This window comes from Lemur catta, chromosome 6, assembly GCF_020740605.2.
Source record: "Lemur catta isolate mLemCat1 chromosome 6, mLemCat1.pri, whole genome shotgun sequence".
NCBI lineage: Eukaryota > Metazoa > Chordata > Mammalia > Primates > Lemuridae > Lemur > Lemur catta.
Genome location: NC_059133.1, coordinates 6,978,686 through 6,995,682, shown reverse-complemented (window position 1 = coordinate 6,995,682; position 16,997 = coordinate 6,978,686). Strand labels below are relative to the sequence as shown.

General features: G+C 55.7%; 1 protein-coding gene across 3 annotated transcripts in view; it reads left to right on the top strand.

The window, feature by feature from the left end:
* Positions 1 to 16,997, top strand: part of ZC3H7B (zinc finger CCCH-type containing 7B) — a 49,896-nt gene that overhangs the window by 16,471 nt on the left and 16,428 nt on the right. For all 3 annotated transcript variants that reach the window (XM_045554820.1, XM_045554821.1, XM_045554822.1), the window contains exons 2-9: positions 4,780 to 4,838; positions 7,877 to 7,910; positions 8,014 to 8,211; positions 9,151 to 9,309; positions 11,291 to 11,371; positions 12,153 to 12,209; positions 15,855 to 15,897; positions 16,551 to 16,744. In XM_045554820.1, coding sequence (XP_045410776.1) covers positions 4,786 to 4,838; positions 7,877 to 7,910; positions 8,014 to 8,211; positions 9,151 to 9,309; positions 11,291 to 11,371; positions 12,153 to 12,209; positions 15,855 to 15,897; positions 16,551 to 16,744 — 819 coding nt within the window. In that variant the 5' untranslated portion in view covers positions 4,780 to 4,785. The remainder of the gene's footprint in view (positions 1 to 4,779; positions 4,839 to 7,876; positions 7,911 to 8,013; positions 8,212 to 9,150; positions 9,310 to 11,290; positions 11,372 to 12,152; positions 12,210 to 15,854; positions 15,898 to 16,550; positions 16,745 to 16,997) is intronic.

Below are 16,997 nucleotides of genomic sequence, written 5' to 3'. Positions count from 1 at the left end.
TAGCCACACTAGCCTCCTGTACTTCCTGAAACACACCAACCAGGCACCTGCCTCAGGACCTTTGCACTTGCTGTTCCCTCTGCCTTTTCCACTAGATATTCACATGGCTCGCTCCCTCACGCCATGTAGGTCTCTATTCAAATGTCAAGGTGGCCTTTCCTGGCTACCTTATAATTATAGCACTCTGTCACTCTGTTTCATTGTTTTTTCTTTGTTGTGTGTTTCCTTCCTGTATTGCAGTATATTTTTATGTGTTGTGTGGCTCTCTCTTAGGACATATGCTCTAAGAGAGACTTTGTCAGCTTTGTTAATTACTAAATCCCCAGAAGGCCTAGAACATTTAAGATATTCCTTAGGTGCTCATTTCACAAATGGATGGTTGGATGGATAGGTGGATGGGTAGATGCCTCTATTGACGCTCTTATTTCATTTATGGTAACTCTGTCCCTATAGTTTGGTTTCCCCACAAGACAGCGAGGGGAGGGGTTTTGTACACAGATTAGTACCCACTCGAGTTTAGCGAGTGAGTGAGCAAAGGGGATGAGTGTGATCCCCACCTATCCCCAGCTCCCAAAGCCTTGGTGTCCTCTTGGCCTCTGTGGTGTTTTCCTTCCAGGCAATGTGCTCTATTCCTGCCTGCCCCTCTGCCCCAGGGTGTGGCACGTCACAAGCTCCTGGTAGTCTGCTTGCTGTGTTAGGGCATGGTCAGGCAAAGCCAGATGTAGAGCCATCCTGAGTAGCTCTTGGGATGGTCTGTGCCACTGTTGTCCTCCGTAGGGCCCCTGGTGCATGGTGGGTGCCCAGGTGGGTTTCCTTCCTCTGCTGCCCTCTGACTCTTGGACTTTCTCCTAGTCGTGGGCCAGGGTACTGGAGGAGGGACAGGCCTGGGCTTCCCCATCATCATGCCTCTGCAAATTGTAGGGTGCCATGGGGAGCTGGGGTGTCCAAGCTGGGCCTAGTGCACATCCTTCTGGGCAGGTTTCTGGTTAGGAATATCCTTCCCTTCCCAATCGTCCCAAGAAACTTGCCATTCTCCTTCACTAGCCAGCCCAAGGACCACCTCCCGCAGAGGCTTCCCGCCTCCCCTGTAGACCCAGCTCTCCTGCCTGTCCCTTCCCAGGCCCCTGCCCCACAGCTACCGGCTCCCGTTGGCTCACCTGTCTCCCTCCTGCTGAACCAGGAGTTCTCTGGGGGCAGGACTGGGCCTAAGCAACCTGGTCCTTCTGTGTCGCCCCACTCCCGCACCTTGCCTGGCGCCAAGTAGGAGAGGCATAAATGTTGGTTGAGCTTGAATGAAACCCTCCCTTTCTGTGTCTGTCTTTGCCCTTGGCACAGAAGAGTCTAACCAGTGTAGCTGGAGGAGCCAAAATCTTCCGGAAGGAAGGGACATGGTTGTTCCCTGCCCCCGAGCTGCCGCTGTACTGTCTGTGTTACAACCCGGACTCCTCCAGGCCCCTCCCTCTGCATCCTGAGCTCCGGTCAGACCTGGGCCTCTGACCTGGTGTTACTTTGTATTACTGTGCCTTTTAGCGATAGTTCTACTAATGGGAGAGGGCTGTCTGAGGCCCAGGGCATGAGGACAAATGTGCCTTCACTGGGTATCCCTTCTTGATGGCAGACATTGCATTTTGTGCATTCCTTCTATAAACCACCACTGGGGCTGGGGATCCTTCTCAACTCAGCCCTTCCCCTCGGGACAGCCCCCACTGGCCTCTGTCAGCCTGGCAGTGTTGCTCCATAAGATGAACTTTGTTCGCCAGCCCCCGTCTGGGGCCTTACACTCAACACAATGACTCAGAGGTTCATATATAGACCCTGAGGCAGGAAATCGGGAGAAGCATAATATTTTTGTATAGAAAGCTCCCTCCAGATCATACCACACCCATATGTGGCTTCTCTGGGGGTGAGCAGTTGCGGAAATGCTGGCTCTGGTGCCAGGGAAGATTGCTGAGTGATTCTGCCTCTACTGTGCCTTTGAAGAGGGAGATCATCAGAGTCTCCGATCCTAAGTCATTGTTCTAGGCATGGCTCCCACTTGCTGGCTACAGACCTTGTGACCTCTCTGAGCCTCACTTTCCTTGTCTCTCAAATGTGGGTCCCATTAGGGCCCAGCCCCCAGGGTCATCACTTTGCATCGTATGAAATGTGGGAGATGATGGTGATTTTATAAACCATCACATGTAGTCTGCCAGAAGGCCTCCCCTCCCTCACACCAAGAAACCAACTCCTATTTATCCTTCAAAGCCCAATTTAAATGTTGCCCCCTTTGAGGAGCTTCTACTTTCTTTGTGCCTTATCCCGGTCTATTTTTACTACTGGAGTCTGGTTTGGGGTGGAGTTGTTGGAATATTTGTCCCTATCTCTGACTAGGTTGTAAGGCCTGGCTGGGGGACAGGACCCCAGCTTTCTCATCTGCATATAGTGGGCGTGTAGCAAATGTTGAGTTGAACGTCCAGCATAGGAATTCTTGTCTAGTAATAGCCACTGTTTGTTAAGCACCTGCTAAGTACCAAGCCCTGAAATGAGTGCCTCCTATGTGTTAATCCTGACGTGGACGCCATTTGTCCTCCCATTTTACAAAGCAGGAAACTATAACTCAGAGAGGCAGAGTAACCTGCTCGGGGTCACACAGCCCGTCAGCTGAGGAGGTCAGAGAGGTGAATAAATGGCCAGGCTATGTGAGAAGTATTCATACCACCTGGAGCAGATAACATTTATTCCTTGGCATAGAATTGAGACTTTGTAAGAACTGCCGCTCAGGGTGGTTATGGCTGTTTGTAACTGTTAAGTCTGCTCAGGCTCTAGGGCTGGAGGACTGATGCAGAAATGTTTCTCTCTGACCTCCATGGTTTTCTGAGAGGACCACAGGGCTGAACGGGGCTTGAGAGGGTCACAGGGCCATTGTTCCCCGTGGCACGAGCTGGTGTAGGTGCAGGGGGAGATTTGATCAGCCAAAGGTAAACACAGTCATCAGAGACTCTAGGCAGCAGAGGCTTGAAAGGCCCCCACGCTGTACTTGAGGAGGTTAGGGGGGCAGTGAGGAGGCTGGTCCGGTCGTCTGGGGAGGGACAGAGGCTAGATTGTGACCCAGGTTAAAATGGCAGGGTTTGGGGCCGTTGGCTGTGGCCATGCCCTGTGGTGCTGGTGCTCAGGCCCACAGAGGCCTTGTCCCCTCCCACAACTGTCCGCTCAGTGCCGGGCTGTGCTGTGTGGTACCTGGGTGCACCCTCATCTCCCCGACTAGATTAACCCTCTTCTGGGGCAAGGCCTGGGTCTGCCCGTCTGTGGCTCCCCAGTCTCCTGGTGAACGCTGGATGAAGTATGTGATGGATGGGTCCGGTTGAAGGGGTCAGGAGAGACTGGGTGGAGGGGTCAGGCTTCGAAGGATGATGCACTTGCACTTGCAGGACGGAGAGGAACCTGCTCACCGGTGGAAGCAACGGTGAGAGCAAAGACCAGGAGGCTGTTGGGGCTGGGGTCCTGCAGGGTGGTGTGAGGATGATGAGGGGCTTGCTTCACAGACAGGCGAGCTGAGGACAGAGAGAACAACCAAGAGGCCTGCTGGGCGTGGGGCGGGCAGCACGGGGTCATGGCAGTCATGTCCATCCCAGGGAACACTTGTAGAACTTTTTGCAAGACAGAGGAGCAGTGTTGGATGACACCTTTTCCCACGCTTGTTGGAGTGTTGATCTGCACCAGGTGCTCTGCGTGTGCCGTCTCCTGAACCCTCAGGACAGCCAGCGTGGCAGGAGCTGCCATTAGCTCCACTTTCCCCCTGAGGAGATGGAGGCCCAAAGTCACATAGTAAGTGTGAGCACTGGGCCTCACACCCAGGTCTGTCCGAGCCCAGAGCCCTGACCCAGGGCCCCTCAAGGGCAAGCTGACGTGTAGCAGGCATGTGTCAGGGCTTCATGAATACAAGGGCTGGTTTATCTACTGGACTGAAAGCTCCCTGAGGGCAGCAACCGTGTCAGGGTCACCGCTGGCATCCCCGAATCTACCCAGCGTGGCCTCCTGTGGGCTGAATGGCAGTGGCTGGCCAGTCAGCAGGTGGGCTGCAGAGGGAGGGAGGAAGCTGAGGTGGCCGGAGGTCCAGAAGCCTTCCCTGGGCCAGGCGGCACGTCCTGGCTGTGCACAGGGGAGATGTGTACTCCATGGCCCTCTGCTGCCTGGCCTTCGTCCTCAGGTGGCCATCGCCAGGGGCCATCAGCCATGCACAGAGGGCTGCGGTGGGCGGGAAAGGTTTGAATCCTGCCTCTGCCGCGTGCCGGCTCATGGCGGGGCGCTCAGTTTCCTCCTTGGTAAAGTGGGAATGAAACGACACCCACCTCACAGCACTATTGAAACAGTCAGCAAGATCCTTATACAAAATGTGTGGCCAGGTGCTGGCCCTGCATCGTCACATATAGTCATCGGCCCTCATTTTGCATGTTCTGCATCTCTTTTCCCTGGCAGCAGCACAGACTACTGAGTTTGATGGTAAAAACAAGATTTTTCCTTTGAACTTGAAGGTGCCCTGTGCAGTATCTGGCCCAATCTGTGTGTGAGAAAGGGCAGGTGGTCTCCATGCAGCAGGGCACCATACAGACTCCGAGCCCAGGGGCGTGTGGGCGTGGAGGACAGCGCCCTGACGTGGCACTGCCCTCAGGGGCCCCCTTCCCCTGGGAAATGGGATGAGAGTGGGAGTGAGACAGCGCCCACCGCGGGGCCACAAAGTGGCAGGGGGCTGACGGCGCCCTGTTCCCTACTGACTGACGGTGGCCTGTGCTCTCTCCCCAGAGACTGATGGAGAGGCAGAAACGGAAGGCGGACATCGAGAAGGGGCTGCAGTTCATCCAGTAAGCGTATGGCGGTGGGCGGGCGGGGGGCTCCTCCTGCAGCCAGGCCCTCCCACCGCACCCTTTCCTGCTGAGCCTCACTATTCAGGCTCCTGTGTGCACTGGGGTGTGGGGAGGTGAGACGGGCCAGAGAGGGGCTCGTGTGGCAGGTGGCAGGGGCCCTGAACGCCACAGGAGTGGGTCATCTTTCCCTCACCCTCTACCTTTGCACACACACTCACTGTCAGTGCCCTTGCTGCCTGCACACACCTTCCAATGCATCAGTGGTCTGCCTTGCCGAGCACTTACTATCTCTCAGGCTCCGTGCTGGGCCCTTCACATCCATTGTTTCATCTTCACAACAGCCCAGTAAAGTACGTGGCTTCATTTCTGTTTTGCAGATGGGAAAGCTGAGGCTCAGAGAGGTTAAGAAACTTGTTTAAGGTCACACAGCTATTGAGGGACAGCATTCTAACCCAGTGCTGGCAGACTCCAAAACCCTCAGTTCCTTCCATTATGTGCCCCCCAGAACCTATGTGCCATGTTCGTTTTTTCTTTTCTTTCTTTCTTTTTTTTTTTTTTTTTACTATACAAAATATCTTGACTAACCTTTTTCTTTTATTTCTCTTAAGTAGATCCTTAGAGGCATACCTGCTGTGACGCTATGACTCGTAGGCTCTGTGGCCCCTGCTTGCGCAGGCCTGGAAGGCATGCAGCCTAGCAATTCTGTGCTCATAATTTTGTGTTCTTTTTCATAAATAGGGCTCCCCATAAAACTGGAACTTGCCTCTCTTTGCCCTCATGCACTCCCCAATTTTGTTCTTTCACACGGATCTATAAAACACTCCCTGCCTTTTTTCACCCACAGTGTCACTACAAACCAGGTCCCTTTTCACACACACTGTGACCAAGTTGCTGTCACAGAGCGAGTGTTATATCAACACAACACGCTCGCTCTCTTTCCTCAGCTCACAACACGGTCACTTTCCCTGACTACTTCCTAAGGGTGTCCGAAGATGGGATAATTTGATTAGGGATTTTTGGGAGCATCTAGAATGTGGCTCCATGGCTTGCAGGACCCCCCCACCTGGGCTGTTCGCTCACCCACCCTGCCCTGCTGCCAGTGGGGGTCCTCAAATTCTCCTCTGACCTGGTCATCAGGGCAGTCCCTGGTCAGCACTCTTCATGGGCGGGCGGGGGGCCTTCTCTCACTTTGGGGAGCAGGAGGTTGATTTCTGTGAAGTGCTCAAATGTCTTCGGAGGCTAGCCTGGCCAACAGGAGGACCCTTACGGCTCCTGTTTTTTGTAAGAGGAGTTCTATATCTTTGACCTCTGTCACTGATTTCTCTGGAGCTGGATCTCCACCCCAATTTCCCACTTCCTAGGCGGCTTCCTTGCCTGTGAGGTGGATATAATGCTACTTCCCTCACAGGGTCGTGGTGAAGGTTAGGGGGGCCAGTGGTGCTGGGGGAAGACATTTGTTCTTGTGTCTGCCCCACTTCCAAAGGGGTGTTGTGGAAGGTGCAACAGCAGGGTGGCCTCCTGGGGCCCAGCTGTCGGCCTCCGCAGGCTTTGCAGGAAGCACAGTAGGACTTGATCCTTTTAGCATCAGTTGAGCTGTTTTTGCCTCACTGCTCCTACACTGCGTTTGCACATGTGTGCTGCACGGGCTTAGCAAACATCTGTTAGGACCTCTGGGCACAGGCATGTGGGAACCATAAGGTGAATTTGGACAGGTGGGTTGGCGCTGGCTTGCAGAGGGCCTTAAACACCAGGCTAAGACATCCTAGGACAGGAGTGTGACAGATTCAAGCTGGAGCTGATGCTGGAGGAGGGGAGGCTGGAGCCAGGAGGGTGGTGATAGGATCTGGGGCTGGGACAGCACAGGGGACAGACACCTGGGGCAGCATGGGGAGCGAGGGAGGGCCGGGCCTGGGCTCTGACAGGGGGGAGGCAAGTGAGAGGGTGGGATGGCAAGCCTGATGTCACAACTAGGGCCACCTCACACACACGTGCACACACGCGCTGACCTCTAGCATCTCTCTCCCCACTTGTCACTCGCTAGCTGAGACTTCCTTCTTGCCCAGGTGTTGGTAACATTTCCAGCCAATGGAAAGAGCCCAGCCCTGCTCTCTGGCCCTGTCTCTGGTACTGAATTGCTGAATGACCTTGGGCGAGTTGCTGCCCCACTCTGCGTGTCTGTTTTCCCCTTGTGAAATGAGGCTCCAAGTGACAAACCCCAGTTTCCCTTCTTGCTTGGCCATTCAGCTGACAGATGTGCCTCAGGTCTCCTGGGCTGACGCCTTCTTTCATACTAAGCTGGTGATATTTGGCCATGGGAAAGGGGAGCGTGCGCCAAACTCCACCTAATTTTTTGAGTCTGGCATGAGGGGTTGACACGCTCAGAACGTACCTGGTGTTGGCTGGTGCGTGTGTGTTTTATGGGAGTGGACAAGAGAAGGACAGAGACTCCCAACCTAGGGGGCCCGAGGTGGACTCTGGACACCTCACCACCATGGGCCTGTAGGCACAGGTCTGGCTCAGTGAAGGCGTGGTCATTCCCAAGGCCCAGTTCACATGTTAGTTCCTCGACGCTCGTGCTTCCTGCCTTTCCCTGCTGCCCCTGTCCCCACAGCTCCTGCTGCAGGAGCGCCTGTGCCATCCTCTCTTCCTGGCGTTGAGCTGCCTCCCAGGCCAACCGTGGCTCCTGCCCTCTCTCCCTAATGTGACTTGAAAGGCCTTGGGACGCCTGCTCTCCTTTTAGGAGAGGACTTTGGGGCTGGTCTGCTCTTTCTCAGCATCTGCACCTGCGAAAGCCTGGCTGTCAGCCCTCAGGGAAATGCGAGTTCTTCCATCAGAAACAGAAGGCCTGCATGGTGATAATTTAGGGGCAAAACCGCTGTCCTCTCAGCCCAATCCACGAGGGGATGTCTGAGGTCTGAGTTGGAGGAGCCCACTCCTTGAATGACCTCTGGCCTGCGGCTCTGACTCCTGGGGCCTCCATGAAGCTGGGACCCCTGGGCTCACCTAGACCTTGTGTCCTTCTTCTTTCCTGCTAGGTCAACACTACCCCTAAAGCAAGAAGAATATGAGGTGAGTGTCAGCGCCGGGCTGGGCGAAGGTGAAGGGCAGGGGTGCCAGGGCTGAGGCTGGATGGAGAAGATGGTCTGAGCCCCCACTCCCCTGCCCCCAACAGGCCTTTCTGCTCAAGCTGGTGCAGAATCTACTCGCTGAGGGCAATGACCTCTTCCGGGAGAAGGACTACAAGCAGGCCCTGGTGCAGTACATGGAGGGGCTGAATGTGGCTGACTACGCTGCCTCTGACCAGGTGGCCCTGCCCCGGGAGCTGCTATGCAAGCTGCATGTCAACAGGGCCGCCTGCTACTTCACCATGGTGAGCCTGGCTCCCTTCCTCTCCTCCACCTCTGCCCCAATCACCATGTCTCCCTGGCTGCCCACACCCTGGTGAGCCTGTGGGCCCAGGCCCAGGCTCGTCCACCTTCTCCTTCCTGAATCTCAGCTACACAGCAGACTCACCTAGAGAGCTTTTAAAAGTATTAATGCACAATAAAAAGTTTTTGTAAATGATACTGATGCCCTAGCCCTACCTCAAATGAATCAAGTTAGTATCTTGGGGTGACCCTGGGCATTGGTGGGAGTCTGATTTCTGCTGTTCCTCCCTCCTGGCCTCCTGAGCCCATCCCACACCCTCAGCCTCCTCACTCTTTGTCTTCAACTTCCAGTCCCTCCCTCCCCTCCTCTCCTCCTTAGAGCTCCAGCCTCCTCCGCTCCCTGTCCTGCTTGCCCGCCCACTCAGGCATTCATCACATCCTGTGGGGGGCTCTGCTGTGGGCCCTCTAGAGGACCCTGTAACACCTCTGCAGTCCAGAGTGGATGCTTCTGGATAAATGAGCCTCCAGGTGCCTGAGGGCTTAACCCTTCACATTCTGTTCTGTGCACAGAGGTGCCATCACAGTTTCACTTCTTAAAGGTGACATTGTTCCTCTTAGTCCATGACGTTCTGAACTGAAGGCAGATGTGGAAATAGATGTGTTTGAGTGACTGGGCTCATTGCGGTAGAACTTGCAGGCCCCTCCCCGTAGTGTCCTGCCAGCACCCACTGCAGCCCTGCCAGCTGCATGCGGACGCCCTTGATCAGAGTCTGAATGCCAGAGCGTTTCCTGGCTTCTCTGCTGCAGCTCTCCAGCCCCATCCTAGACCCCAGGCGTCCAGCCGGGAAGAGAGGCTGGTGTTTAGGCCTAGGTGGGGCAGGAGGCCTGGGGAAGGGAGGCTCACGGGTGCTGACCAAGGGCTGCCTGCTCCTCTCCGGCAGGGCCTGTATGAGAAGGCACTGGAGGACAGCGAGAAGGCGCTGGGCCTGGACGGTGAGAGCATCCGGGCACTGTTCCGCAAGGCACGCGCCCTCAACGAGCTGGGACGCCACAAGGAGGCCTACGAGTGCAGCAGCCGGTGCTCCCTCGCGCTGCCCCATGTGAGTGCAGCTCTGCAGCCACACCAGGGCCAGGCTCAGAGTCCAGGCTCCAAACCCTCTACTCTGGCCCTCACTTGGGCCAAAGCCACCGTATCTTTCTGAGCCTCAGTTTCCTCCTCTGTGACATGGAGTTGCAGATACTGACATTAACGATACTCAGCATTCTCTGAGCTCTGATAGTGTGCAAGGCACTGCTAAGAACACATTGTGTATTAACTCAATCCTTGCACCAACCCTGTGAGGTAGATACTGTTATTTATTCCCATTTTAGGGATGAGTAGGCAGAGGTGTGGAGAGAAAGGGACTTACCCAAGATCATAGCAGCCAGGGGATGGCAGAGCTAAGACATGAACCCAGGCAACCTGATTCTAGAGTTGGTGCTATTGACTTCTACACTCTAAGAGCGTGTGATTGCTGTAGAGATTGACAGGGTGTCCTCAGCCGGGCAGAGTGGCTCAAGCCTGTAATCCTAGCTCTCTGGGAGGCTGAGGTGGGAGGATTGCTTGAGGTCAGGAGTTTGAGACCAGCCTGAGCAAGAGCGAGACCCCCTCTCTATTAAAAATAGAAAAAAATTAGTGGTACAACTAAAAATAGAAATAAAAAATTAGCCAGGCTTGGTGGCACATGCCTGCAGTCCCAGCTACTTGGGAGGCTGAGGCAAGAGGATTGCTTGAGCCCATGAGTTTGAGGTTGCTGTGAGCTAGGCTGACGCCACTCTAGCCTAGGCGACAGAGGACAGAGCGAGACTCTTGTTTCAAAACAAACAAACAAACAAACAAACAAAAAGAACCTTTCTTCATGATAATAGTCCCTGACCCATATAGCATTTTACAGTGTCCACAGCGGGTGCACACCCAGGTCTTGCTGGTTGCTCACTCACGAGGAGAGCAGGGCAGCTTGGTCCCCACCACAGGTAAGGAAGTCGGGACCACTGAGGGCTAGTAAATAGCATGAGGACAGTACCCAAACTGAGGAGGACTCCTGGTTCTGCATTAGAGAATCCCCTCTTCTCCCGGTCTTTGTTGGGCAAACACTGATGGAGCCCCTGCTCCGTGCTGGGACCAGAGACGATGAGACCAGGCCTGCTCTCCAGGGCACAGCAGTGGGGTAGGGAGATGGACAGGTGCACAGGATGTCATGGCCTCCCCCTTACCCGTTTGCACCTGGACCCATTTGTTGTTTCCTGTTTCTGTGTTTCCTGACTGATCTCCCCACTAGACTGGAAACTCCATGAGGCCCGGGCCCGTCTGCCCCAGCTCCTGCCTGGCACATGGTGCACGTTCAGTGCCGCAGACGTAGAGAGGGGAAGGAAGGACCAGTACTGTTCAGTGACCACTAGCTGTGGGCCAGGCATAGTTCAAATTTGACACACCCTTGCTCCTCTGGGCCTCGTAACCCAGGGTGCAATCCATGGGTCCTCACTTGCTAAGAGTTCCGAAACACTGTTTGGTGATAGAAGCAAGTTGTAGAACTATAGGTATAATGTGATTCCACCTACATTAAAAAAAAGAGAAAATTCTCACAAAACAAAACTAAGCATTCTTTATAGGCCTGCACGCGTGTATTGCTAGAAAGATTTGCAAGGAAACTTCAGACCAACACAGCGTGATTCCCTCTGGCGAGGGGCTTGCGGTGAGGGTGTGGGAGGTCCAGGGAGCACTTGCTCTCTGCAGCACTTCCCCCTTCTACAGTGACACTGTCACTCGCTGAATTTTAGGGAAAGAAAAGATAATATTAACATAAAAACAAGAGTAGTCCTTTTCCTCCCCCAGATTAAAGGAAAAACAAAAGCATGGGGTCGTGGTCCCCCACTCACTAGCTGTGTGACTTGGGCAAGCCAGGGTCAGCTCCTTCAGCCTCACTTTCTCATCTGTAACATGGGGTGACAATGGTCCCCTCTTGCAGGGCTGCACAGGCATCCAGGACCATAGCTTTGTGCACCTGGGCAGACTAACCCACCGCTCTGTCTCACCTTCTCCAGGATGAAAGCGTCACTCAGCTTGGTCAGGAGCTGGCCCAGAAGCTCGGGCTACGCGTGCGCAAGGCATATAAGAGGCCCCAGGTATGTGGGCTCCAGGCCCTGGGGGGTGGGGTGGGGATGAAGAGGTCTGAAGGGAGGGACCAGGTAGTGAGTGAGGGTGGCCAGGGCCTGGTTAGGACAGAGGGGTGACATAGCAGCTGATCTTCCCTCTCCGTTGGCTGAAAGCCCCAGAATGACTGCCAGACCTTTTGGAAAAGCAAAAAACAGCCAATGCTTCTAGCTCACCTTAGATACCAGCTGCTAAAAACTGCTCTCTTCCCTGCCCTGGCTGCCTTTAATCATCCTGGAGGTGGCCTGAGTTGACACTGGCATCCTTCAGCCTTATGTTCTCAAATAATCCCTGTATGGTGCAAATTTGAAGTGTCAGTATCTGTTTGATTAGTTCAGATCCACATAGATTCATTTACCACCCACCGAGTGCCAAGAGGCGCGTGTGGGAAAGCGTATGGCTCTAGAGTCTCTGCCGTGACCTTGAGCAAGTTAGTTCACCTCTCCACCTTGGTTTCCTCATCTGGAAGGTGGGGTGGTTATGCCCACCCACCTCAAGGAGCTCCTAGGAGCTTTGAAATGCGAGGATGTTTGAGATAGTGCCTGGCACGGTCCCGGATGCACAGTAGGAGTGTGTATGTGGAGATCTCTGCCAGGTCCAGGTTGGAGCACACCAGAATCTGACCAGACAGAGCAGATGGTTCCCTTGGAGGGCACCGCAGACCCCAGCCACCCTCTGCTGCCCTGGCTGGTGGGACCCTGACCATCTTTGCAGAATCTTCATCTCTTCCAACCTCTCTCGAATCTCTGGCAGGAATTGGAAACCTTTTCTCTGCTCAGTAATGGCACTGCAGCTGGCATGTCAGATCAGGTAGGCTGGGGGCTCCGACCCCAAGTCCCTTCCCACCCCCTGTACCAAACTGTCTTGGTTCATTCATCATGAGAGCTTGGGATTCACTCTCTGTGGTATAAATGACCTCAGGCAGCGGGTCCTGGGGGCATCCGACCTAACGGCTGGTCTATTTCATGTTGTCCTGGTCCCCATTGTGGCGAGTCAGGCACGTACCCGGGAAGGAGAGAGTGACTGACGGCCTGGGCCAGGCTCACAAGGGCAGCATGTGAAGGACCACGAGGGACACACACCACCCCACCTCCCTAGGAGGTGCCTCCTGTGACCACGGGGGCAGAGTGTGGGATGGCCCCCCAGCCAGGGCAAGGTGGACCGGTGGACTGGTCCCGACTGCCTCCTTTCTGCCTCCCTGCCCCACGCCTCCTGCTGCCGTTGGCTCCTTTCTCACCAGCCTTTCTGCAGCTTCAGGCCTGGGCCTCGAGCATCTTCCTTCTTCCCTGCCCTGCCTTTTCTCTGTCTTTCCACTTTTTACTTTTTCAACAGCAAAAAGCCCAACTGGACCCTGTGCTGGCCTCGGCCTTGGGCAGTCCCTCATCTCGAGCCTCAGCTTCCAAATCTGAGAGATGGGGGTGTTGTATCCCTCAGCCAGGGAAGGGAAGGAAGCACTTTGTAACCTGAGAAACGTGGGCCATGAAAGGTGCAACGGCAGTAGCTGCTGATAGCTGCGGTGCTGTCTTGTGTAACCCAGGCAGTCCCAGCTCCTCCTGGGGGTGGTGGCAGGGCCTCAGACCCCAGCCCCCCAGTCACCACACAGGAACTGCTCAGCTGGACTTCGAGGCTTTTTGGAAAGTGAGGGTTAGGCTGTAAGAGGATGGATGGAGCCTGGTGTCTTGTCACCTTATACATAAGGGGAAACTGAGGCACAGAGTGGGGAGGGGAGTTGGCCAGTGTCACATGGCAAGGCAGCAGCAGAGTGTGGGGAGGCATTGAAGGGGGCCAGCATTGATTCCATTCATTAATCCAGGAGATATTTATTGAGTGTTTCCTTGTGCCCATCAACAATCTAGGCACTGGGAGCACAGCAGCACGCAACTGCTCTTCACAGCAGATGCTCAAAAGATATTTGTTGAATGACTGAATGACCATGGCCAAAGGGCCACAGCAAATATGGGCAGAATGCCCTGCTCTGCCAGGGCCAAATCCGTGACACCCTGTCAGTCTGCAGCCAGTGGACCACAGATGGCACCACACCTGGCACTAGGGCCCCCAGCCCTGCCAGATGTCAGGTTGTGGGGGGTGTGAGAAGCCCAGGCAGAGTGGACTCCACAGTGGAGCACACCAGGTCAGACCCTGCCTCAGTGCCTCACTGTGCCAGCGTGGTGCTGTGCACACACACATGCAGTGGCCTGAGGACACACAGGGCAGGGTGGCGTCACAGCCGAGCTCTGGCCTTCTGTAAGTCGTACAGGCCATGGTGAGTGTGGGCTGGAGGGTTCCCTGTGGGTTCTCCAGCACGGGTGTGGGAATCTAATGCATCCAGGGAGTTGGTCATTCCGTACATGTGCCCAGAAGTGGGCATGGCCCAGGCTGTGCCCACAGGGAGCTTCCTGTGACCCAGGAGACAAGCAGAGGCCCTATAAGACACAGTGTGCAGGAGCTGCCGCCTGGCAGTACGGAGCAAGATGCAAGGAGGGCTATGAGTTCTAGGAACAGAGCGCCCAGGGCAGCCATGAATGGAGAGGAGGGAATGGCACACATGGCCCAGGGAACACTCCCTTGGCTCACTCCCTGAGTGACGGGAGAGGGAGAGATGTGCCCCTGACCACAAGCCCAGCTGCTCCTCATGGAGTTCAGAAGAGCCTGGGCTCTGTGTCTGGGTGCACTTTGGTTCAGACCCTGAGCACACCCCTTCTCTGAGCTGGCCACTCCACTTCTCAGGGCCTTAGCTTCCCTAGCTTGAAAAGGGGTGACAGTACCTGCCGTTTTGTGGTGGTTATTACGGGTCAAACATGAAAGCTCCCAGGACAGCGCCTGCTGGAGAGAGAGTGCCCCAAAACCTTTGTTGCTAAACAAATGTTGCTAACGGGAATTCCGTGCCAAACAGCAGGAAGAGAGGAGCCTGGGGAAGCCGGCTGGGGTGAGGTTGTGGGCAGAAGGGCTGAGAAGGTGACTTTGTCCTTCAGGGCCTGGAAGCCACAGGCAGGGCCTAGCAGGAAAGATCACAGCTGTCCCTAGTGATGTTCATCTGGTACCTCTTTTTTCCCCCTGGAATATGTTGTAGACTTACCTTGCGAATAGCCGCTCTCTGAGCCAGCCAGACAGCCTTGCTTTGTGCAGTTTGTCTGTGACTGGCGAACACCCTGGGAGACTGACGTGCACACGTCTGCCGGGTGCTCCGTGGACAGGCTCGGGGGTGTGGGAAGGAGGCGCTTGGTGGGAGTGGGGGAGAACGAGTGCACGTGCCCAGGGGACAGGGTCTGGCCCGTCTGATCTGTGAATGGCAGCCTTCTGGGCTGACATCTCTGTGCCATGGGATGACACCTCATGGGGCGCCTGGACTAAGGGCCAAACTCAACACTGGGTGTGAAATGCTGCCCTGGGCCTGGTGTGACATAAGGTGCTGGACAAATCCTGGTACTGTTACTGCTACTGATCCCTGGGAAAGGCTGGCCAGTGGTGGGACTCTGATCCTCCACCCTATGCTCTGTGGGAGCACAGAGGAGGCGGGGCCACCCTGGGCCTTATCAGGGAAGCAGGACTTCAGCCGGGCTGTGATGGACTCAGAGAAACGGGGGAGGAAATTCAGGACAGAGGAATGACCGTCACAGCTGGAGTGGACAAGAGGCTGGGAGTCTGCTGGGAGTGGAGCGTGGAGGCTGGTGAATTACACAAACACCCAGCTCACCCAGGCCTGATAACGTGGACTTAAAAATCTATCTTACGCATCTATAACATTATAAGTATCATGCAACACTTAAAAAGTACTTCCTGTGTGCCAGGCACTGTTGTTAGCTCTTTACAGATACCAAGTAATTTCATTCCTAGAACAATCCCCTGAGGTGGGTGTACCCTCATTTTACAGACAAGCAAACAGGCCCAGAGAGGATGAGGGGCTTAGCTGGGCCGCAGAGCAGCTTCAGGCCCAGCTTTCCCTCCAACAGAAGATCCACAGGCAGCAGTAGGGTCCCGCCTGGGCTCATTCCTCTTTCCTGCTTCCTAGGGGTCCCGGGCTGGAGGTGGGAAGGGACCCTGGGATTCAGGGAGTGGGCACTTTTGTCTTTAAGCTGCAAACCCTCCGTGGTGCAGTGTGGAGGGCTTGGTAAAACTCTTGCCATCCTTGCCAGGGCGTGGACCCCAGCCTGTGGTGGGTGGGGAAACTGAGGCTCAGAGTTCATAAACCCTTCCTTTGGCTGCTGCTCCAGAGAGGGGCAGCTGTGAGGTTTGTCTGAGCCCACACCCCCACCTCCTAGCCTATGCCTGCCCCTGGCTGGCACCATGGGGGCAAGGACTTGGCATGTGTTGGGTCTTTAGTGTCCTCCCAGTGCTCCAGGTGCTCCTCAGTGCCATCATCAGCACAGTCATGCAGGGAGAGGCTGGGGCCTGGGTGCCAGGCGCTGTGGCCTTCCCTGCCCGCATTGGCCTGACCTGTGTGTTCTTCCCACACAGGGAACTTCCAATGGATTGGGGTCCATAGATGACATCGAAACAGGTAGTATCCCTGGTTTGAGAGGCCAGAATAGGGAGGGGACCTCGGGGAGGGGTCAGCCACTCACCCCCAAGGTCTCTGGGAGGTCAGGCAAGTAAAGGCCCTGCCCATCCCAGCCCTGTAGACAGGGGCTCCTGAGGGACTCCCTGACCTGGGGACTCCCTGAGGCCTGAGAGGGAACAGCGGGATGAGGACCACAGACTCCTTCTCAGGGAAGGGAGAACATCTCTAGCCTGGCGAGGGTGGGTGTTGCCCTACAGCGGGTGGCCATGGTCCTGTGGCCTTCACTCCAGGCCTGTTCGCATCCCTGGGAGGCCCCTCATCAAAGTCCTCCTTTTCCCTTCTCTCCCTCAGTGGCTTCCAGGAAGGGTTACATTGTAAGAGTATCCCTTGGAGAGGGCACTGCTCACCCCAGAGGAAGGAGGTAGTGAAGGTAGTCACTCAGGCACTGGCCTGCTGTGGGCTGATGCTGTAGGACTGAAGGACCCTCTCCCACCCGGGGCTGCTGCCTTCCTTGACAACTGCTGAGCCTCTGCCAGCGGGGGCAGGCAGGGCCCCTGGCAGGAGCTGGGGAAAGAAGGGAAGGTGTTGGCCATGCACGCCAGGCTAGGACACCTCCTCCACTCCCACCAAGCAGCACCCACCTCCATCCACAGACTGCTACGTGGACCTGCGGGGCTCCCCGGCCCTCCTCCCTTCCACCCCCACGATGCCCCTGTTCCCTCACGTTCTGGACCTGCTGGCCCCCCTGGACAGCAGCAGCAGGGCCCTCCCCAGTGCTGAGAGCCTGGATGACTTCTCAGACGGGGATGTCTTTGGCCCTGAGCTGGACAGCCTCCTGGACTCGCTGGTGAGCCACGTTGCCCTCCTGCTCCCCTGGACCCCTCTCCCGCCTGGGCCCCTGTTGTTCTACAAGAGGTGGAGGGAAGATCGTGTCCCTGTGTCACAGCCAGGGAAACTGAGGCCTCAGGAGGGACTTGCTGGGATAGACATGCAGCTGCAGAACGCACACCCAGGAGGGACTGTGCGGGGCCATGGCTCCCCTCGGGGCAGGTTGAGGCCGAGCTGCAGAGTGGGGTGGTATGTTGGTCTGGGCAGTCATG